Source organism: Acinonyx jubatus, chromosome A1, assembly GCF_027475565.1.
Source record: "Acinonyx jubatus isolate Ajub_Pintada_27869175 chromosome A1, VMU_Ajub_asm_v1.0, whole genome shotgun sequence".
In the NCBI taxonomy this organism is placed as follows: Eukaryota; Metazoa; Chordata; class Mammalia; order Carnivora; family Felidae; genus Acinonyx; species Acinonyx jubatus.
Window position 1 is genome coordinate 128,406,101 of NC_069380.1, and position 24,091 is coordinate 128,430,191.

At 38.5% G+C, this 24,091-nt stretch overlaps 2 protein-coding genes across 3 annotated transcripts in view; one reads left to right on the forward strand and one right to left on the reverse strand.

Moving 5' to 3' along the window:
- IPO11 (importin 11) overlaps window positions 1-24,091 on the forward strand; it is a 203,759-nt gene that overhangs the window by 4,828 nt on the left and 174,840 nt on the right. The window contains exon 1 of one of the 2 annotated variants that reach the window (XM_027041178.2): window positions 6,730-6,933. The exons of the other annotated variant lie outside the window; for it this stretch is intronic. The gene's annotated coding sequence lies outside the window, so the exon portion shown is untranslated. Of the gene's footprint in view, window positions 1-6,729; window positions 6,934-24,091 lie in introns of those variants that run through there. 2 annotated transcript variants of the gene reach the window in all.
- LOC106976368 (cytochrome c oxidase subunit 6A1, mitochondrial-like) lies at window positions 11,792-12,127 on the reverse strand. The gene has a single exon (XM_053221323.1). The coding sequence runs from the start codon at window positions 12,125-12,127 to the stop codon at window positions 11,792-11,794; it is 336 nt and encodes a 111-aa protein (XP_053077298.1).

Consider the following 24,091-nt stretch of genomic DNA (forward strand, 5'->3'; position numbering starts at 1 on the left):
CAATGAACGTTATTATTCTTGTGCCAATATTCAAATCTCACTGGTAAATAAAATACTACCTTACAAAGCTGGACAATTTCAAAAAAGGACCTAGTGTCTTAATTTCTACTAGGCTGTTTAAATCTTAACAGAAAAGTATAATGAAATTTGGCTGAAAGAAGTTAATATACCTTGAATATTATGGGCAAGATTCTTCTATAAACATACTCATAACTTTTTTTCAGATCATTATAAATGCTATCTTAAATTAAGGAAAGTAATTAAGAAACACAATTATGGTCTCTGTTTATTATCAGCAGGAGTCTAAACATTGTCACTGAATATCTAATATCTAATAATTGTTTCTCCCCAAAGTGTCTGTCAGATAAATTTTTTCATATCATCCCCTTAAAATAGTATGTATCGTGTTAGAAAATGAAATTTTTTGAAGTTTTACAAATATAACAAAAATAAATTATTATCGTACTAAGAATTCTACTTGTGAATTATAATAGAGCCTGTTATATATTTTATTTTAAGATCTACAGTTATATATTTTTATATTCTGTTTTATGGATTTTGAAGTGCTTTTCACACAATTTAATTTTCAGTGAAACCCTGTGAAGTTTGTTAGGGCAAGCATGATTACCCTATTTTACATAGGAAGAAACTGAGTCTCACTAAGATTAAAGGTACTTGCTTGGGGTCCTTCAGGTAGTAAGCAGCAGAGGAGGAAGTGGAAGCCTGTGCCCATCCCACAACAGGACACCTGCCTGCATCTGTGAGCTCCGTCGGTCTGTAGTTTCAGCTGAATGTGAACATTCGAGTCAATTGCTCTCATCACTTGTGGGAAAGCAGGGAAGTAAAGCATACTGAGTCATTCTAAATCCAATTTTCCTTTAAAAAAAATTTTTTTTAAAATATTTATTCATTTTTGAGAGAGCACAAACAGGAGAGATGCATAGAGATAGGTAGACAAAGAATCCAAAGCCGGATCCAGGCTCTGAGCTGTCAGCACAGAGCCTGACACAGGGCTTGAACTCACGAACCATGAGATCATGACCTGAGCCAAAGTCAGACACTTAACTGACTGAGCCACCCAGGCGCCCGAATACAATTTTACTTTTTAATAACAATCTAATATACTTTTACATTTTTATAATTTTGTACTTTTATAATTTTACTTCAACAATCTAAATCAATTTTACTTTTTAATAACAATTTGATCTAAGATTCATGATAAACAAAATACATTGTAAACAACATAACAAAATACGTTGTAAACAAGATAACAAAACCAAAAATTTAACTTGGAAAAATCTTGGAAAATACAGAAACTAGGAAGAAGATGAAAAATTTACCTATAATCTCTCCATGCTAGGATAAACTCTGAACATTTTGACATTCCCTGCTTTCTTCTGTTGTTTTAGCAACACGTAACATAATTGAAGTCATACAGTTTACTGTCTTTTTTTGATAGAATACAGTAACATGAAAAGCACTTTCCCAGGTTGTACAGTATTGATCACCAGTATCCAAAGCTGCTGAGGAAGATTTCCTCTTGTGAATGTGGAAGAGTTTACTAAATCATTCTCATACCATTGTTGTAAAAGAAGAGTCATGCACACTTTAGTGCATATGTGCAAAATATTTTCTGTCTTTTGATAAAAATTTCCCTATTATAGATTTCCACGAATGGAATTATTTTGTCAAACTGTATGGACATTTAAATCTCTGGGTATATATTAACAAATTACTTTCTTCTTATTATTATTTATTTGAGATAGAGTGGGTGTGAGCAGGAGAGAGGGACAGAGGAAGAGAGAGAATCTTAACCAGGCTCCATGCTCTGCACGGAGCCCAATGCAGGGTTCGATCCCACAACCCTGGAATATGACCTGAGCCAAAATGAAGAGTCAGACAGTCTTGGGGTGCCTGGGTGGCTCAGTTAGTTGAGCACCCGCCTCTTGATTTTGGTTCAGGCCATGATCTCATGGTTTGTGAGTTCAAGCCTCGCATCAGGCTCTGAGCTGACAGCATGGAGCCTGCTTGCGATTCTCTCTCCCTCTCCTCTCCCCACCCCCACATGTGTGCTCGCTCTCTCTCAATAAATAAATTAAAAAATAAATAAATAAATAAACATTAAAAAAAAGAGTTAGACGCTCAACTGAGTCACTTAAGGGCCCCAACAAATTATTTTCTAAAACAATTGAATCAATTTTTGTTCTTACCAGTAGGAAAAAAATGCCCATTTCACTGTAAAAAGAACTATAGGTAGAAGATGTTCTTACATTTCCTTTTCCAAACTAGAAATTTATTATTTTTCTTTTTTTAATTTTATTTAGATCCAAGTTAGTTAATATATAGTGTAATAATCATTTCAGGAGTAGAATTTAGTGATTCATGACTTACCTGTAACACCCAAAGCTCATCCCAACAAGTGACTTTAACGCCCATCACCCATTCATCCCATCCCCCCCCAACACCCCTCCAGCAACCTCAGTTTGTTAAGAATCTCTTATGGTTTGCCTCCATCTCTGTCTTTATCTTATTTTATTTTTCCTTCCCTTCCCCTGGATGTTCATCTGTTTGTTTCTTAAATTCCACATGTGAGTGAAATCATATGATATTTGTGACTTATATCACTTAGCATAATACATTCTAGTTCCATCCACATTGTTGCAAATGGCAAGATTTCATTTTTTGATCGTCAAATAATATATATATACACATATTTATATATATTCTGTCTCCCTCTCTGCCCCTCCCCCACTCTTACTATCTCTGTCTTTCTCAAAATAAAAAATAAACTTAAAAAAATTAAGAAAAAGACATTTATATTGTTTCAAGTTTTTAAAAACTCATAAAACTGAATCTGCTACAAATATTAATATTATTACCAAGGGCAGATCAATTAGTTTCCCCAAGACTTATTTTCCTAACCTGGTTAGCGTTGATGAGTTTTTTGTTAAGCATGTAATGAGAGCTATCTTATAATAACAGAGTTGCCCAAGACCTAATTTTACACAAGTTGCATTATTAGCTCAAATGTAGCACACTGGAAAGCCTATGACTTGGAACATGTGTTAGTTTTCTTTTTTCTTTTAAATTTTTATTTATTTATTTTTTAATGTTTATTTTTGAGAGAGAGAGAGACCATGAGCAGGGAAGAGGCAGAGAGAGAGGGAGACAGAATCTGAAGCAGGCTCCAGGCTCCGAGCTGTCAACACAGAGCCTGATACGGGACCGGAACTCACAAACCGTGAGATCATGTCCTGGGCTGAAGTAGGCCGATTAACCGACTGAGCCACTCAGGCGCCTCATTTTTTTTTTTTTTTTTTTAATTTTTAACGTTTATTTATTTTTGAATTTTTTTTTTTAAGGTTTATTTGAGAGACAGAGACAGAGTATGAGCAGGTGAGGGGCAGAGAGAGAGGGAGACCCAGAATCCGAAGCAGGCTCCAGGCTTCAAGCTGTCAGCACAGAGCCTGACATGGGGCTCACACCCACGAGCTGTGAGATCGTGACCTGAGCCGAAGGTGGACACTTAACCAACTGAGCCACCCAGCTGCCCCATTTTTAAAAATTTTTAATGTTTTTTTATTTTTGAGAGACAGAGACAAAGTGTGAGCGGGGGAGGGGCAGAGAGTGAGGGAGACACAGAATCTGAAGCAGGTTCCAGGCTCTGAGCAGTCAGTGCAGGGCCCAATGTGGGGCTCCAGCTCAGGAACCTAGCTGTGAGATCACGACCTGAGCCAAAAGTCAGGGGCTTAACTACTTAACTGACTGAGACACCCAGGCGCCCTCATGTGGTAGTTTTCTATTGCTGCCGTAAAAAATTGCCACAAACTAGTTTAAAACAACACAAATTCATTATGTTAGAATTCTGAAGGTAAGAAGTCTGAAATCCTCTGCAGGACTGAGTTTCTTCCACAGGCTGCAAGGGAGAATCTGTTTCTTTGACTTTTCCAGCTTCTCTAGACTGCCTGTATTCCTTTACTCATGGCTTCATATCACTCCCAACTCTGCTTCCATGGTCACATGTCTCCCTGACACTCCTCCCTCCCTCTTATAAAGCACCATTATGACTACATTAGGCCCACAGGATAATGCAAAATAATCTTTCCATCTCAAGATTCTTAATTTAGCCATATCTGCAAAGTACCTTTTGCCATGAAAACTAATATATGCACAAGTTTTGGGTTATTAGGATGTGGATATCCTTTTATCCTACCAACTATAACGCATACATCTAAATTTGATTCTGGGTTCCTCCAGAATTTGAACCTAGACAAATGACAAATTCCCATCATCTAATCTGTAAAATAAGGGAAAGAATACTCTCCATATAGGGTAGGATGAAAATCAATAAAATTATGTGAAATGTCTACAGTTCAATGTCAAACACTTAAAAGACACTTAGAACTAGCTCATAGGAAATATTTGGTAGTAGTTATAATTATTGATGCAAAATGAGTTGCATTGTTGTTACACTTATTTGCATCTTGGAAACTACTTGAGATTGAGAGGTGAGTAAGCCAGTGTTTCTTTAATTAAGCATTTGCTTCCTCAACTTTCTTCTTTCTCTTCAGTTCTCAGGTATTTAGGGGGGAAAACACTGAATTTATATTTATGTTTCAAATATATTCTGAACAATGATGATTTAATTCTTTGTTTGCCCTTTCCTCTAAAGAATCTGAGAATATAAGGACATAGCAATGAAATGCAGTAATATGAGGTTATTTATCTAGGTGTACATATTTCTCTTGTACATAGTATGTGAGTAGGTTTTACATTCATAACAGTTGAAGCTAGGACTTCCCAAGTGCATTTTATTGGGAGTCTGGGAGTTCTAGGCAAAATTTGTATGTGTGCATTTTTCTAAGTTATACCTTTTATTAAATTTCCAAAGGATCCATTATCCCATTTCATATATACATATATATATACATATATATATGTATATATATATGTATGTATAATTTTTAAAATTTTTAAAAAATGTTTATTTTTGAGAGAAGGCGTGATTAGGGGAAGGGTTGGTGGGGTGGGGGGGGGGAGGGGGCTCTATGGTGACAGCAGACAGCCCACTGCAGGACTCGAACTCACAAACTTCAAGATGATGACCTGAGCTGAAGTCAAATGGTTATCTGACCGAGCTGTCCAGGCTCCCCAGAAAAGATCTATTCTTCTAAAGCAATTTCTTCATTTTAATTCAAATTAGGTTTCATATGTATATTGATACACACACACACACAAATTTATTGCATATTCCTAATAAACTTGTTACTCATTGTGTGATCTTTGGACCAGTAGCATTGGCATTAACTGAAAACTCATTAGAAATGAAGACTCACCTCAAACCAACTGAATCAGGACCTGTATTTTAACAAGATCCATGGGATTCTATGCACATTTAAAACTTGACAAGTATTACCTTAAGTAAAATCAGCAGATACAATCAAGCAGAACAAATAAATAAATGAAACATGTCCACATTACCATTCAACTAGTGACAAACCTTGTTAACATTTTGGCATATATTTATTTATTTTATTTTTGGCCCCATATAAAAATGGGGCTATACTTAACCTAATTTTTTGTAAACCACTCTTTTCCCAATGCATTGTGAATGTGTTAGCATGCAACAAAAACATGGCAACATAATTTATATTGGCCAATTTGTAATTTATTATATATGCATGTATCATGATTAGGCATTCCTTTCTTGGTGGTTATTTACATAATACTGTATTTTTACTTTAAAAACAACCCTAATGTGAACATCCTTGTAATGTAGGTCTTATGATTGATTCAAATCCTAACAGTGTCCCTTAGTAGCTGTGTGAGTTTAGGCAGATTACCTGACTTCTCTGTGCTTCAGTTTCTTCACCTATAACAGTAGCATAATAGCACCTCACAGATTGTTTTGAGGATTAAAATACATGATCATGTTGAGATTTTAGAATTGTACCTGGCATATTCTAAATGTTCAGTAAATGTTTATTATTTTTTATTATTAATGTTTATTAACCCTCAACCATGTCTTTACAACTTCTCTTTCTAAGGAAACCTTAGAGGGGGAGCCTAGGTGGCTCAAGTCTGTTGAGCCTTAGACTCTTGATTTTGGCTCACGGTCCCTGAGTTGGGAGTCTGGGATCCGGCTCTGTGCTCAACAGTGCGGAGCCTACTTGGGATTTTGTCTTCCTCTCTCTGCTCCTCCCCCACTCTCTCTCTCTCTCTTTCTCTCAAAAAATAAATAAAAATGAAAACTTTAAAAAAAAGTAAAGAAAACTTAGGTCACTAGCTAGTAGCAGAGGCAGGCAGAACTATACTCCCACTCCTGCTATCGTTCTGGAGTAGAGCGCCCAGCAAATTTAGTACTTGAAAAAAAATATTCACGGGAGGGTTGACCAATGGGAGTAAGATTATTTTAATAACTCATTTAAGCTGAGACGGACTCGGAAAACAATGCAGTTTAGAACCGATATCCGGAACGGGGAAGGGAAAATGGTTCCGATTCAAGCAGGCTTCAATCAAACCGGGAGACAACGATTTGTCCTGGGAATTGGGCTACGCGGGGTTAACGTTTCCATGGTTACAAATCCGGCTGACTCCAGGCTCCACGCTCTGTAATGCGCAAGCGCAGATAGCTGCTTTAGCCCCCCGGCGCCTTCAGTTTCGAAGGGGAAGCACCTCCCTCCTCTTGTGCAGTTCTCCTATCGCCTTCTCACTTTGCCAGTTCCACGCGTTCCGGGTGTCTGTGACGCAGAATTCCCGCGTCCGCGTCGTTTGGAGCCGCGACGCTGAACATGGCGCGTTCCTAGAAGCCGCTTTCGGCATCAGTAGGCGGCGGCGTGTGGACTGGAAGCGTGAGGCGCGGGACCAACCGACTTCGCTTCGTGTTGGGGACTGGAAGCGGGAGAGCCGGGGTATTCCGGACCGAACCAAACGGTGAGGCCTGAGAGCTACAGAGCGCGCGAGTGGAAGGGAGGAGTGGGCTGGGCAGCGGAGACGGGAGAGGCGAGGGAAGAACGTTGGGCTAGTCGGAGAGGAGAGAGAGCAGAAACGCGGCGAGAGCGGCCTGCAGGCTTGGCTCTCTGCGTAACCCTAGGAGCTACTTGGAGCTGGGGCCTGGCAGAGTCAGCCCTGGGAGGGGGAGGCTTGGTCGAGGAGGAATGGGGGTGCAGGAAGACGGGCTGGGTGCCAAGATGAGGAGAGCATAGGGTGCCCATTGTGGCTGCGGTTGCGGGCCAGAGTGGTGTATTTGTCCTTGGGGCATAGGTGATGCCCATTTTGAGAGAACGTGGTCAGTTTTAGTAGAAAGCCACTGTATATTGTTATTGCACACAGTACATTGCTGCTAATAGCAATGCTGTGAACGCTCTAATTAAACATTAGACCCTTCCTTGCCTTTAATGAACAGGTGCAGGAAGTTAACACATTTTCCGAGGAGCCGCTTGCTGAGGTATGGCCGCCAATGCTCAAGCTCAGCGACTTCTGCAGCTTTATATTGAGGGTATTTGTGATTCAGCAAAACTATTTTGAGGCCCATTGCATTTGTCATTCTTTTTTATTCTGTTGTTACATAGTGGTGAATGAGGAAGTATTATTAGTTGAAAGTGATTTGAGTAAATTAGGTAGGAGTGGTAAATTGCCTGCAGTTGCCAAGATTGCAATAGACATACCTTCTCCCCACCCCAGTGTAAGCGAGCTCGTTTGTAGTGCTATAGTGCTTTTGAGAATTGGTTATTCTTCAGTATAGGGTAAGAAAGAGCAGTTTATAGCCCTAATTATTTCTTTCTCTCTCTCTCTCTTTCTCTCTCTCTTTCTTTCTTTCTTTCTTTCTTTCTTTCTTTCTTTCTTTCTTTCTTTCTTTCTTTCTTTCTTTCTTTGGTGTGTGTGTTGGTTAGAGAGTTCATGCCTCTGTTTTAACGTTATTTTAAACTTCTCTTTTCAGTATAGAGGCTTCAGGTTAAGGGTAGAGCGACTGTAAGGCTTCCATTGCATGACACCTTTTCTTCTATCATGCCTCACTGGAGATTGCTATGAAATTAGAATGAAAATCCTTGTTGGCTGTGATACGATTGTGGAATTTTTTCCCTCCTATAACCTAGTACAGGGAATAGTAGAAACAGTTTAATTAGACCATAAATATATGGTTTGTGGCCATATATTATAGCCCTAGGTCAGCTGGTCTGTCTCTGTCCTAGTTACGCTTCCTAAAGCAAAAGAAAATCCTCATTACAGATGAATTTAGTTGTGGTAATAGGATTGGAGGTTCTAAACAAATGCATGAAGATTATTTGGTAATTAGTATAAAAATCTTTAAATTTTATGACATTGAATGTTAGCATTCAGAATCCAGAATGCAAAAGAACCCTTGTAGGCATGTGGCAGTTAGAATAAACAGACTTGTCTAGAGCTAAATGTTTTTCTAGAAATAAAAATATTCATGTTTTGAGAAAGGTAACATGGTTAGATGGATTTTAACCATTGTGTTGTGTGTATGTGCATATATGTGTGCATGGTGTGTATTTGTATTGTTCTTGTTGAAGTATCGTTGACATACAGTGTAACATAAGTTCATGTGGTGTTCTGATCAGTTCATGCTGATTCAACAGTTCTATACCTTACGCTGTGCTCCCCATGATAAGTGTCGTTACTGTCACTATACAGTGTTGTTACAGTATTACTGATTATATTTCCTGCACTGTACTTTTCATCTCTGTGACTTCCTTTTATAACTGGGAATTTGTACCTCTTAATCCCCTTCCCCATTTTCTGTGCATTGGTATTTAATCTTGCTTCTCCTAATACGGTGTTACTGATTCCAGTATTATTCATTTCTGTGCTAATCCTATCTGTACCAAATGATGACTATCATCAAGTTAATTTCAGAGTGTTTTAGGGAATGGCAAGACATACTTAGTGCAGGTGTGAGTCTGGAACATCTTTGTTTTTGTTTTGTAAATATCAGGCTGATTACAGATAAGCCCACAATTATAAGCTTTGTAGAGCTTGAGTTGGATCAGTGTTCTGCACCGTTCCTACTCTGAGTATGATGTATGGCATCACGTCAGTGTTTGCTCAGAATGCCCAAGCTTAAGCTTAACCCTAAACCTAATGAATCAGAACCTGGATCTTAACAAGCTTTCCAGATGATAGGAATTTATGTTAAAACTTGAGACACCCTACTTTGGTTGGGAAGAGTTGGAAGACTGAGGTCATGGGTAAAGCTATGTAAAATTAGAGCATTTATTTTGATCTGAGGTAATCCTTTGCTGCTTATCGAGTCTGATTCATCTGGTTGAAGAAACAGACATGGCAGTGGTAAGTAACTTGCCTGATGTTCATAACCTGGGTTCAGACTTACTCGAACGCTTTTCTTTTGCTATTTGTTGCCGTTTTAAAATGGAACTAAAGCTTTCGTGAATGAGAGCTAGGAATCCATTCCACAACAAACATTTACTGAGTGATGGGCAAGCAGTCCAATAATTCTGTGTTTCTCTAGAAACTGCTGTTTCCTATGGTGGTTATGAACCCACCACATTCCCTCCTTATTCTTTTCTGGATAATGTCACTTCTGCATGACAGAGGGGGGCGCCTGGGTGGCGCATTCGGTTACACATCTGATTTTGGCTCAGGTCATGATCTCGCGGTCTGTGAGTTGAAGCCCCACGTCGGGCTCTGTGCTGACAGCTCGGAGTCTGGAGCCTGTTCGACTCCCTCTCTCTCTGCCCCTGCCCTGCTCACACTCTGTCTCTCAAAAAGTGAATAAACACTAAAAAACATTTACATGACAGAGGAAATGAAATACATTGGTGGCATTGGTTACTGTTTTTTGTCCTCTTGCACTTGCAAACATGCCTACTTCTATCTGGTCATCTCTCCTGTGCTCTGAGTTTTTTCTCCTCAGGGACGGTGTTTCCTTGGTGTCTTATGTTGTTTTTCCAGGGCTGCTGTAACAATACCACAGGCTGGGTGGCTTAAACAATGGAAAATTATTTTCTCATAGTTCTCGAAGCTGAAAGGCCAAGGTCAGGGTTCCAGCAGGCGTGATTTCCTCTGAGGCTCTCTCCTTGACTTAGAGGTAACCACCTGCTTTGTGCACTAGAATCTCTGGTATCTCTTTCTTATTAGCACACCACTTGCATTAGATTAGGGCTCCACTCTAATGACCTCATTTTAACTTAATCACTTTTTCAAAAATCTTATCTCCAATTCTGAGGATCCTGGGAGTGAGGGCTCCAACATGTGAATTTTGGGGGAATGCATTCAGTCCATAACATTTGGTTGGTCCTGTTTTACTTTGAATGGGCGCTAACTTATTAGGATTAAAAAAAAATTCCTTTAAATACACTCTCACTCTAGATTCCTCTTCAGTTTCATCTGTAATTATTTCCTTTAAGTTTCTGGAAAAGTTACCTATATTAATTTTCTCCACCTCCTTATTATTCGCTCCCCGTCCCTCCCCAATATATTGAAGTCTAGCAGTCCAAGTCCCTGAATTTGGCCACCATTGATCTCTTTGTGGTGAAATCTAATGGAATCCGTGTCATCATTTGACATGTTGACATTTCTCTTTGAAATTCTCTTATGCTTCTGTGACACTGTGGTCTCCTTATTTCCATGTATGTTGGTCTTTCCTTGGTGCAGTTTTCTGTCTTTGACCAATTCAAATTTTCCTATCACAGTGACGCACAGTCTTCTGCTCTCTTCTGCCTCTACCTGCTCTTAAATGGTCTTATCTCTGATGACTTCAACTATTGACTTTATTTTGATAACTAGCAGATCTCTGTCTCTTTAGCACAGATTACCCTCCAACTGTGACACATTATGTGGTTGTCTTAAGATACATAAAGTTCAGGTCAAAAATTAGATATATCACTCTTTCCGAAGTTGCTTCTCTTCCTCCTATGATCCATGCCTGCCAGTCAGTTGGAGATGCCCCAAGTCTTAACTCTACCCTCTGATTACCCTTATGTACCATCCTGCCCCCAATCGTTTACCAAATCTTCTACGTCTTTCATCTATTTTTCCTTGCCAGCTACTACCTTGGTTCGGATTATCATTAGTATGTGGACTTTGGTGTAAGCATTGTAAATAATTTCTTTGAATCTGAGAATGGATATAATCCCTCTAAACCCTTTCTTGTTTTGTAGATAGATTGTAGTGTTCTTCTGCCATGCAGGCTTTCAGATTAAAATCCATACTACCAAATTTAGGAAATAAGGACCTTAATGATTTGGACCTTGCTTGCTTTTTGCTTTCATCTTCTGTTTCCTGCCTCACATGATTCTGTCATGCTGAACTATTTGCAATTCTTCAAAAGTGTTTGAATGTTTTTTAAAGTTGAGACATCAGTATGTTGTGTGTATTCTGCCTAGAATATACCTATCACCTTTTTGACAACACATACAACCTGCTCATTTGGATAACTCCTACTCAGCTTTCATGACCTAGCACAAATGCTATCTTGTCCCCCTTTCCTGCCTCACCAAGCTTTCCCCAACCTGTTTAGGCTGAGTTAGGTCTTTCTCTTAGGTGTTTCCAAAACAGCTTTGTTGTCTTTTTTTCTCTTAAGACTGGAAAGCAAAGACTCTCTTGTTTGTTTGTTTGTGGACTAATCTAAGTTATTTATTTAAGTTATATCCTGCCATAACCAAAGGGATGGAAGATCAGTATACTGGTCATCATTTGAGGCAAGTAAGGAAGGTGCACTTAATGTCCCGTATACTTCTGGTCCATGTGCAGAGTCATGGTCCAAACCGCTGCTGTGGTCCCTGCTGGGTAGTGGTCCAGGTTCTCTTTATTCATCCTCATAGCCAGTTGGGAGTGGATTCACATGAGGGTTAAAGGATAGAGTAATCATACTCCCCTGGAGTAGGACTTGGAAAAGAACTCCCCCTGGAAAAGGACTTAGACTTGATGCGGAGTTGTGGGTAGGCGATGAACTCGGATCTCTCGAGCTCTCCTTGATCAACTTCAGGAAGATGTTCAGCATGCTCACTTTTACGTATGAGAGTGCTATAAAGTAGTGAGTGGAGCTCTCCCTGCTGTGGGTGCTACTTGACATGGATTGCTGTAGCTGTGCCCTGGATCGTTCTAGCAATCCTGAAACCTGGGACCCAGCTGCAGTCATCATTTTTGAACTGGAGCTCAAAGACTGTGTTTGTATGTATGTATGTATTATGTTTAATTTTATTTTTGAGAGAGAAGGAGAGTGCATGCACACGCGGGGAGAGGCAAAGAAAGGGGGACAGAGGATCTGAAAGGAGCTCCGTGCTGACGGCAGAGAGCCTGAGGGGGGACTTGAATTCATGAGTGGTGAGATCATGACTTTAGCCAAAGCCGGACGCTTAACTGACTGAGCCACCCAGGCGCCCGACTCTTTTATTCATTCTTTATCTCTCAGAGTAATGCCTGGCCATTAGAAGCTGCTTCCTTGTTGAGTACCGTGAATGCAAGTTGAACTACCAGAGAGTTTACGGGAGCCAGGGTGGGTGGCTTAGTCGGCGGAGCGTCCGACGTCAGCTCAGGTCATGATCTCAAGGTTCGTGAGTTCGAGCCCTTTGTGGGGCTCTGTGCTGACAGCAGCCTGGAGCCTGCTTCAGAGTCTGTGTCTCTCTTTTTCTCTGCCCCTTCTCTGCTTGTGCTCGGTCTCTCTCTCTTTCAAAAATAAACAAACATTGAAAAAAAACAAGAATTACCAGAGAGTTGAAACAAAGTGGGATGTTACATACTCTGGAGGTTAGTTTGAATGGGCTTGAAAAGTCAGAGATGGGTTCAGATTTGAGACTTTACACAACTGTACGCAGAGATTGGGATTTAGTGATTGAATTCATTTATTTAACAAATATTTATTCATCACTTTCATATGTGCCAGGTGCATTTTTAGATTCTGGTGATACACCTTTGAACAAAGGAAGTTCCTGGTGTCTGGATCTTAAGTTTTAATTGAGGGAGTCTGTACAATAAACACATAGATATTAGAATGTCAAATAGTAAAAAGTGTCATGCAGAGAAATTAAGAAAGATATCCAGAAAAGAGAGATTCTGGGTTGAACGTAAGAGGGTAAGATACTTTAGATTGGGTGGTCAGCAACAACCAACTTGATGAGTCAACAACTTGAGCAAAGACTGAATTGAAGTTAAAGGGCAAAACATGCAGGTACTTAGAGGCAAGAGTTTTCTAGTCAGAGGGAGCAAAATCTATAAGATAGATTTGATGTATCTATTCCACTGAAGATGGACCCATGCTGTCTCTTTCTTACTATAGACAACTCCCAGGATAAATGCCCTTATCCTTGTCTGCTCTTATAAGCCTGTGTAGGAGTTTCTTTGGTTATAGCACCAAGTGTGCGATTGCTGGGCCAAAGGATAAAACCCGTTTGGTTGTAGGATACACACACACACACACGCATACACATACACATTTAGGTTTTTTAGAGATGGCAGGATTGCTCTCCAGAGTGGTTGTACCAATGTATATATACTCTTAGCAAGCATAAGGGTTTCTCTTCCACAGGCTAACGTTGAATATTTTGGGGACTTTTTAATTTTTGCCAGTCTGACTAATTTTGGCAGTCACAGTCGCATGTTCTTCCGACTGAGCTAGCCAGGTGCCCCCACCAGTCTGATTATTGTAAAGTAATATATCTGTTTTTAAAAATTCCTGGGGCGCCTGGGTAGCTCAGTCGGTTGAGCGTCCGACTTCAGCTCAGGTCATGATCTCTCAGCTCGTGAGTTCGAGCCCAGCGTCGGGCTCTGTGCTGACAGCTCACAGCCTGAAGCCTGCTTCTGCTTCTGTGTCTCCCTCTCTCTCTGCCCCTAACCCACTCGCATTCTGTCTCTGTCTCTGTCAAAAATAAATAAACATTAAAAAAAAATTTTTTTAAATAAAAAAAATAAAAATTCCTGATAACTAGTGAGGTAGCATCTTTTCTGGTATTTATAACCCATTTGGCTTTTTCTGTGAATTGTCTATATGCTTTGTCCAGTTTTCTTTTGTATTTCTTGTTGATTCACAAAGGTTTCCTGTATGTTCTATGTAATCTATCGTTGTTTATTCATTTAAAATATCTTATAATTTTTATTTAATATTGCCAATGATATTTTCATTAACTCCATTAATTTTGGTTTTCAACTTTTGATGTAGTATAATTTACCAGGAAAATGAGCGATAGGTTTATGTATTCCGGTTCTCAAGTTTAGAACTTTATAAAAAAAAATCTGTTAATTTCACTTGAGGTATCAATGGACAACACGGATCAAAAGGAAAATGTGGTAGTCCATGGAGTATTAGGTTGGGGTAGTAGACTTCTTTCTAGTTCTAGAAATGTCACTAATGAACCTGGGACTTAAGAGAAGTCACAGTTTATCTTCTTAACCTCTTTGAGACACAGTATCTTGGTCAGTAAAATAAAATGCTTAAATCAGGTGTACAATTGACCCTTGATCAAATGGCTTTGAAATCTGTGGGTCTGTTTTCAGGTGTGTGTGTATTTTTTGATACATTATAGTACTATAAATGTCTTTTCTTGTCCTTATCTTAATATTTTTCTTTAGCTTATTTCACTGTAAGGATATAGCATATAATATATACAATATGACATACAAAATATGTTTTATTCAACAGTTTATTGTTAAGGCTTCTCATCAGCAAACTATTAAATTTTGGGGGAGTCAAAACTTAAATGCATTGTTTGAGGGTCAGCTATATTTACTATTTAGAGAACTGATATGCGTAGCTCCAAGATGATAAAAAATTATTTTAATATTTGAAAACATTATTTTAATGGTAAAATGTGTCATAGTTCCGAACGGTGGAGACATTACTGGTATGAATTCCATACATGTTTTAATGAATGAATTTTTATAAATGCAGTGACTCTTTAGGCTAGACTCTCACAAGAATGAGATTCTTTTGAGACAGCATTATAGACAGTGTTGTCCTGGACCAGTAATGGGAGACTATCAATCAAAGATGTGTATATTTGGCTTTTCGGTTTTTACATTTTTTTTAAATTAAAAAAAATATTTATATATAGAGAGAGCATGAGCCGTGCAACAGGGGAGAGGGGTAGAGGAAGAGAGAGAATCTTAAGCAGGCTCCATGGTCACTGTGGAGCCCAATGCAGGGCCCAAAACAGGCACGATCCCACTACCCTGGGATTATGACCTGAGCTGAAACCAAGAGTTGGAAGCTCGCTTGACTGAGCCACCCAGGCGCCCCAAAGATATGTATACTTGGAGAGGACTGATGATCCCTTAGCACTTAGTGAAAGGTTTTGACTCAACTTAAATCCAATCAGTTATAGTCTATTAAATTTGGGCTGTGCTATTCCTTTAATTCAAAGCTCAAAATCTAGCTTACTGCTTTTTCTTCCTTTGTTTTATATCATAGAAGAAACTATAAAGCCAATAACTATAATTGCTGTTTTTATATAGATTTTATTTATTTATTGTCACTGTTGTTTAGGATAAGCTTTTTAACTTTTCCTATTATGAAATACTCATTCATGGGGAAGTGTTGTGTACAATGAACAGGCAAGAAATTTATTGTAGTTTCTCAATGTCATTTTACTAAAAACTCCCAGTGAGATGCACACATTTGGGTTTACTGGACTAGACATCTCTTACAGCTGCCTCCTGGTGCTGTTTACTGCCTTCTTCAATACTGTATGGTTTCCCCATTCATTTCCCTGTCTCCCACCACTAGACTATATTGCCTGTAAGCGCAGGAACTCTTTTGTCTTTTTAGTTCATTGATACATCTCAGGTGACTAGAATTATAACCTGGAACTTGTAGGTGTTCCATAAATATTTGATGAATGAACGAATATAGAAAAGTCCAATGATAAACTGAGTAAGTATCAGGAAGTTGTATAGAGAGTACAGGATTAGAACAAAGGGTGTTAGATGTTCCCAGTGAAAGGTACTGCTGAATTTTGTTGCCCTGATATGCCCCATTCAGTAGAAGAATTACTTGAGTTTTTTCTCTTCTTTCCCTCCATTCATTTAGCAAGCATACTGTTTACTCTTGTAGTATTTTTAAAAAATGTTTATTTATTTATTTTGAGGGAGAGAGCGCAAGTGGGGAAGGGACAGCGAGAGAGGGAGAGAGAAAAATAATTCCAAGCAGGCTCCATGCTCAGCACAGAGCCTCTTGGGCTCCATCCCAAGGCTCTGGGATCATGACCTGAGCCGAAATCAAGAGTTGGACACTTAACCCACTGAGCCACCCAGGCGCCCACTTGTAATATGTTTTGTAGATACTCTTTACTGTGATGTAATCCCTGTTCTTCGAGAAGGATTATTGTGTCTGTGAACTCTTTCTGTTTGACCTTTTCTAACTTTGCCTTCCACTCTTGGAAGTGACCATCACAGTATTGTTTTGTTCAGTTCATCAAATATTTACTGAGTATTTGCTGTATGTATCCCTGATATTGTAGTAGGTGCTAGCATATATAGATGAATCGGCAGTTTTTGCCTTTAAGCAGCTCATGATTTTGTAGATGGGATGCAAGTAAGTAAGGAATAGGTGTAGTAATAGAAGTACATGCTATGTAGAACAATGGTGTGGGAGAAGGAGTACTTTACACTCCAGTGTAGTTGTACTTTTCCAGGTGATGTTTGCTGGGAACAGCTTTGGTGATCTGTGTCATGGTCTGTTAGATACCACTAAAAAAAAAAACCCCAAAAAACCTGAAAGTAGAATCATGTAATGAACCTTTCTATCTATCACCAACCTTTAACGAAGATCAACTCATGAGGTCAGTCTTTTTTTTTTTTTTTTTTTACTTCCACCTAACTTCCCTTCTGAATATGTTGTTAGCAAGATCTAGGAGCTTGGTTAGACTCATATTTAACTACTTTTTTTTTCATTTAGCAAGCTATTTTCTTCTAATTTAAGACTTTGGTTTCTCAAAATAATAAAGTGTCTCTAAGTTTTCTAATATAACTTTTCTGTTTGTATCATCTTTGAATTTTTCCCTGGTCTTCACAGAAATTCATTTCTTTGTTGGCTTTTTCTAGTTTGCTTTTTACTCCAGCAGTTTTCTAATGTTTCCTATCCCTAATTCTCCAAGAATGTGTTTCTCTCTCCTATAAGTTTGTAGACTGGAACTATAGATCATGATTCAACTTGCAAGAATTTAACTATCTTTAAAAAAAAAAAAAAATGACATCTTTCTCTCATCTCTCTTTAGGAAGTACTCCAGTAATACATGGTAAATACTATATTGCTTATACTTTTCATCAAAAGGCTACTCTCCATTGAAGTTTTTATTTATTTGCCCGCTACTGCTGCTTTCAGGAGGAGAATTAGGGCTGTTGAGTTATTAATTCCATTTTCTCAGTGGCTTATATCTGGCCTTTATTTTCTGTCTTTCTAAATGTTGATATTTTTCTTCAGTGTGGATTCTGCAAGGGTTTTCTCACTGGCTGATTTTTGTCTCCTGCCTGTATCCCTCTGTTCTTGTTCCATAGTTTCTCAGTTACTGTTTGCTAGAACAGTAGCTTACACTATTACTTTTTTTTAAGTTCTGTCATACTTACTTTGTATAAAGCTCAGAACACATTCATGTCCTCATCGCACATTTTCTTTTGGTAGAGAGTATTTTTAATGATGCACTATTTAGCTATAGAAGTAGAGACTGTGCTGTAAGAAAGCTCTGTGGTTGTCGTGTTTTGCCTCAAGGCAAGGTTTTCATTTTCATTTGTTTGTTTATTTAGAAACAGTGTGAGTGGGGTCAGGGGAGAGGGGCAGAGGGAGAGAAAGAATCTTTTTTTTTAATTAAAAAAATTTTAATGTTTATTTATAAACATTAATAATTTAATGTATATAACATAATTGATTAAATTAAATTAATATTTATTTTTGAGAGAGACAGAGTGTGAACAGGGGAGGATCAGAAAGGAAGGGAGACACAGAATCTGAAGCAGGCTCCAGGTTCCCAGCTGTCAGCGCAGAGCCCCATGTGGGGCTCGAACTCATGAACTGAGATAATGATCTGAGCCAAAGTCCGATACTTAACCAACTGTGCCACCCAGGCTCCCTGAGGGAGACAGTCTTAAGCAGGGTCTACGTGGACTTGACACCAGCCTCTATCCCACGATCCTGAGACCATGACCTGAGCCGAGATCAGGAGTTAGATGCTCAACTCACTGAGCCATCCCAGGGGCCCCTCATTTTCATATTTTAATTCCCTCCTTCTTGCATTCTGTTATTTATGCTCCTGTTGTGTTCTTTCCCTCAGGTTCTCTCCTCTTAGCCTTCTTTGTCTTAACTTTTTGAACCCTGAAAACCCTTGCTCTATTTCCAGATGATTGTGTTGGCCAAGTGGTCACTGAGAATTCCAGTGTCTTCCTCTTCCCCTGGCCTTCCTTTAGGGGAACGGGATGCTTGGAACGTATTCTTTGGATGTGGTATGGACTTCTTACCATCAGGTGGCCCTGCAGGTTACTTGATTTCTTTTTGTATCTTTAGGACTAGTAGATGTAGTAGTGTGTTACCTGGTAAAGAAACAAGTTGATATGGAAACTGTGACGGAGCATAATTAGAATTGAAATTAAAGACACTTGTGCTAACAAATAGAAGTTTGTTTTCCTTTTATGTGATGGGCATTTATTGTAAATGCTATGTTGTATATAATATTTATAAAAATATAATAAGCTTAAAGGAAAGGAAATAATTGTGAATTTTGGATTAGGTTCATTTTTCTCCGGCTGTTACATATTTTAAGATACTGTCTTTAGAAACACCAAATAGTAAGAATATGAAATACCTTATAGAGATGACTGCAGTTAAAACTGGCATTTGAATATAAGACTCAGAGAGTTCCCCGAGAAAGGGAGATTGCCTTTTGGTAAACATTGCCATCACAAATTCAGGTAATATGGTAGCACCCTTGCTTACCTGTTCTTGCTACTGAAAGACAAAGTTTTTAAGTTTTCTTTTATGAACTGTTAGGATGAGAGTGCAATTACTGACCACATTACCAACTTAAATGTGGTATACTTAATATATTGCCATGATTTCTTGGTACGTACTTGACAAGAGAAATAAATGATTTGCAGCGGTTGAGAAATAGTGCTTTTTTAAGAGTGGGGAAGAGAAATCAAGCAAATATTCCCATGGAAATTTAGAGCAGGTATAAAGGGAAAAGTCCTGATCTTTTAAAAAAGTACTTTTTCATCACTAAGATTACATTTTTACATTATAAGAATCCACATAAACGCCAGGACTACCCTAACACAGAGGTGAGAGGGTGCGCCGGGGAGGAGCAGAGAGGGGGGATGGTCAGAGGATCTGAAGTGGGCTCCGTGCTGATAGCTGGGAGCCTGATGTGGGGCTTGAACTCACGAACTGTGAGATCATGACCTGAGCTGAAGTTGGATGCCTAACTTGACTGAGCCACCCAAGCACCCCTCTTATACATGTATTTTATAAAGTATATATTATTTGGCATCATAGATATTTGTCTAATTACAAAACAGTAAAATAGAGTATTTTTTAAATGTTTATTTTTGAGAGAGAGAAAGACAAATGGGGGGGTGGGGGGCGCAGAGATAGAGGGAGACACAGAATCCAAAGCAGGCTCCAGGCTCTGAGCTGTCAGCCCAGAGCCCAACACGGGGCTCGAACTCGGGAAACACGAAATCATGAGTTGAGCCAAAGTCCAATGCTTAACTGACTGAGCAACCCAGGTGCCCCAAGACTAAAAGAGAGTATTTGTTTTTTAAGTTTATTTATTTATTTTGAGATAGAGACCACATGAGTGGGGGAGGGACAGAGAGAGGGGGGAGAGAGAGAACCCCAAGCAGTCTCTGCGCTGTTAACACAGAGCCCAGCAGGGGCCTCGAACTCACAAACCGTGAGATCATGACCTGAGCTGAAACCAACAGTAGGACACTTAACCTACTGAGACCCTCAGGTGCCCCTAAAAGAGAGTATTTTTAAGTCCTGACTGGTTTAGAAGGGTTTAAGCTTACTTGTAGTGTCTGTCACCAAGCAGGAATTTGTAGGTCCTTTAAAACTCTTAATTACATGAGATATTTTATCAGAGAAGAGAAAGCAGACAAATATCTTCTCTTTTCCTTGTTATGTATGTTCTGTTGCATATCTCTTATTCCGAAATAGATCAATCTTTGACAGTCTGGCGTGAGGTCTCATGGGGAATGCTTTAATAGTCTTGGTGATTGTTTAAACTTGATGGTATTCGGACATAAATGGAAGCATATCTAGTCAAAACCATTTCTTGGAAGTGTTATTAACATACATTATACAAGGATGCTAAACAGCCTATAACATGTGCACAGGGAAGACTTTTCTTGTTCAAACTGAACTGACCTCTGTTGAGAAGTGTAAATGAATCCGAATGGTGCAGTATGGATTTGAATGAGGCTAGTGTCTTTGGTACCTTCTTGGTTTGTGTCAAAAATATTAGATCCTTTTATCTGGCTTTAATTTTTTGAAATAGTGGTGTTCCCTGATCTGAATTAACATCAGTTATGGTTGTTGATAGTGCCGCCACATATTTTTCATTTATTTAGTCACTTCCTTGTTTCTTGCTGATTTGGCATTTACATAGGGCACTTAAAAGAAACAGCTTTATTAAGGTGTAATGCACAGACCATACAGTTCACCCACTGGAAGTGTATAATTCAGTGTTTTTTAGTATATTCACAGAGTCGTGTGACTATCACTACCGTCAATTTTAGGACATTTTTATCAACCCAGATAATAACCATATCCCCATCAGCAATCGCTCCACCTTTTCCCCCAATCCTCTGGCCCTAGGCAACCACTTTTATACCTTCTATCTTTATAAATTTGCTTATTTTGGGCATGTCATTAAAAGAGACACCTTGCAGTCTTTGTGATTGGCTTCTTTGACCTAGCAGGTCAAATGAATCAGGGTTCATTTGTGTTGTAGCGTGTTGCAGGATTTCATTCTTATTAATTGCCAAATACTATTCTATTGGATGGAATACCACATTGAGTTGTTTTCACTTTTTGCTATTACGATATTGCTGGTCACGTTTTTGTAGTGTACAACAAATGTAGACCTAAATCTTCATTTCTTTTGGGTATATACACCTAGAGGTAGAATTTTTTTTCATATACTAACTCTGTGTTTAACATTTTAGACCCTGACAGACTTTTCCGAAGTGGCTGCACCATTTTACATTCTCACTAGCAAAGAATGAGGGTTCCACTTTTTCCACATCTTCACCAGTATCTTTTATTATGTCTTTTTGTTTTTAGTCATAGTAGTGGTTTTGATTTGCATTTCTCTAATGGCTAATAATTTAGGCATCTTTTCATATGCTTATTGACCATCTGTTCATCTTTGTAGAGCTGTATATTCAAAACTTTTGCTTTTTTTATAATTTTTTTTTTAGAACAGTTTTAGGTTTACACTAAATTGAGAGGCAGGTACATAGATTTCCAATAGACTCTGCCCACACACGTACACAATCTCCATTACCAACATTCCTCACCATAATTTTTTTTTTTTTTAAACATCATTCACCATAATGGTGCAGTTTTTTTTTTTTTACCAGGATGAACCTACATTGACACATCATAATCACTCAAAGCGTGTAGTTCCCTTAAGGGTTCACTCTCGGTGTTGTGCATTCAGTGTGTTTGGACAAATGTTATAATGACATCTATCCATCATATAATATAGAGTATTTTCTCCATCTTAAAAATCTGTGATCTACCTGTTCATCTCTCCTCCCACTCAACTGATCTTTTATATCAGTTTTGACTTTACCATAATGTTATATAGTTGAAGTCTTATAGTATGCAGCCTTTTTGGATTGGCTTCTTGCACTTAGTAATGTGTATTTAAGTTTCCTTCATATTTTTTCATGGCTTGATAATTTCTTTTTAGCACTCAATAATTTGTTGTCTGGATGTACCATAGTTTATCTGTTCACCTACTGAAGGATGTCTTTGTTGCTTCTAAGTTTTGGCAGTTAGAATAAAGCTTATGTGCAGGTTTTTGTCGACATAGTTTTCTTTTATTTTTTAATGTTTATTTTTGAGAAAGTGTGTGCGTGCGCACGTGAAGGCAAGCAAGTGAGGGGCAGAGAGAGGGAGACAGAGGATCTGGACCAGACTCCACGCTGACAGCAGAGAACCCAATGTGGGGCTTTGAACTGTGAGATCATGACCTGAGTCAAAGTGACGTTTAACCGAATGAGCCACTGAGGTGCCCCTTGTGCATAGTTTGATCTTCTTTGGGTAAATACCAAAAAGCACAATCACTGCATTGTGTAGTAAGAGTATGTTTACTTTTGTAAGAAACTATTAAATTGTCTCTCAAGGATATTTTGCGTTCTTTCCAATAGTGTCAGAGTTCCTGTTGCTCCACATCCTTGCTTGGCATTTGGTATTATCATTGTTCTAGATTTTGACATTGTAATAGGTGTGTAGTGTTATCTTACTGTTGTTTTAATTGTCATTTCATAGGTGACATATGATGTGTATCTTATTGTTTCAGTTTGCATTTCCCAGGTGACACATGATGAACATCTTTTCATATGCTTATTTGCTATCTGTTTATCTTCTTTGGTGAAGTGTCTGTTAAGGTCTTTGTTCTTGAAATTGGATTCTTTTTTTATTGTTGAGTTTGAAGAATTCTTTGTATATTTTGGATAACAGTTTTTTTTTTTTTTTTTTTTAATCAGGTATGTCTTTTAGAAATATTTTCTCCCAGTTTCTGGCTTATCTTCATCCTCTTCTGATACTGGCTTTTGCAGAGCAGAAGTTTTTAATTTTAATGAAGTCGAGCTTCTTAGTTATTTCTTTCATGGATTATGTCTTGGGTGTTGAATCTAAAAAGACATCACTGTACCTTAGAAAACCCATTTAGATTTTCTTCTGTGTTCCTTCCAGGAGTTTTATAGTTTTGTGTTTTACGGTTAAGTCTTTGATGCATTTTGAGTTAATTTTTGTGAAGGGGTTTAATTAACGTCTGTCTGGATTAGTTTTTTTGAATGTGGCCATCGAGTTGTTCTGGCACCATTTGTTGAAGACACTGCCTTTGCTCCATTGTATTGCCTTTGCTTCTTTGTTAAAGGTCAGTTGAGGGGTCTATTTCTGGGCACTCTGAGCTGTTGGAGTGATCTCTTTGTTTTTTGCTAATACCACACTGTCTTGATTACTGTAGCATTAACACTAAGTCTTGAAGTTGGGTAGTGTCACCCTTTCACCATTTCTCTCTCTTTTGGCTCTTTCCAACTGGAAGTTGGGTCTAGAGTCTTGGTTAACTAAGGCTGATGATATTTGGTATTTTAGAGGTAAGGTTGTATACTTATTGCATCACATCAGGAGGCACTTAAGGTCAAGTTGTGCAGCTGTTGTTGATACTAAGTTTGTTCTTTTGGTTGAGCTGGTGACTGACAGATCTCTTCATTTTAAAGGTCTGTTTGTTCACTGAATTTAGCAAGTCATTGGTGGGTGGTATTTGAACATACTGGGAATATTCTGTTCTTAATTTGTCGTTCTTTCATCTAATGGTTTTAGCATCCTTTGTTGAACCATGCCTCAGTAAATTATTTCATTGAGGGAGGCTTTTTTGTTTTTGAAATTTTCTTCAATTTTTATTGTATTTTTTTTCTAAGTCATTTCACTTACAGCTTTAATATTTAATAGTGGCGTGGAGTTATTGTTTGTGCGGCATGTTTTCAAACTAAGGACAGATACAGATGATGGGACAGCCTATAGAAAATGGTTATGGCTTCAGTGAAGGTCACTGCAGGCCAGGGAAATCTGTTTGTTGTTGGCAGACAGAGGTGCTGAGTTTTCCCTTATCTAATTGTTTCTTTTAATGAAAACTAGAAAGTTTCCAACTGTAGGCACATCTGTATGTCTTTGGATTTTGGGTTTTTCCAGGATTTGGAAAGTAACTTCCAGGAATGGGCCTAGAAAGTCCATTTATAGGGTATGAGTATTTTTAGGCTATTGGTCACTTATTTCCAGGTTATTTAGACTTAAAAGTATCAAAGACTACAACAAGTTCAGTGATGAATGAATTGAATTGACTAAATTGTAAAATAGTGAGAAGATTGACATGCCTCCCCTTTTAATTTG

Bases quoted from the DNA above. Each gene is read 5' to 3' on its own strand.
- LOC106976368 (XM_053221323.1), bottom strand. From the start codon at position 12,127: ATGATGACTGCAGCTGGGTCCCAGGTTTCAGGATTGCTAGAACGATCC.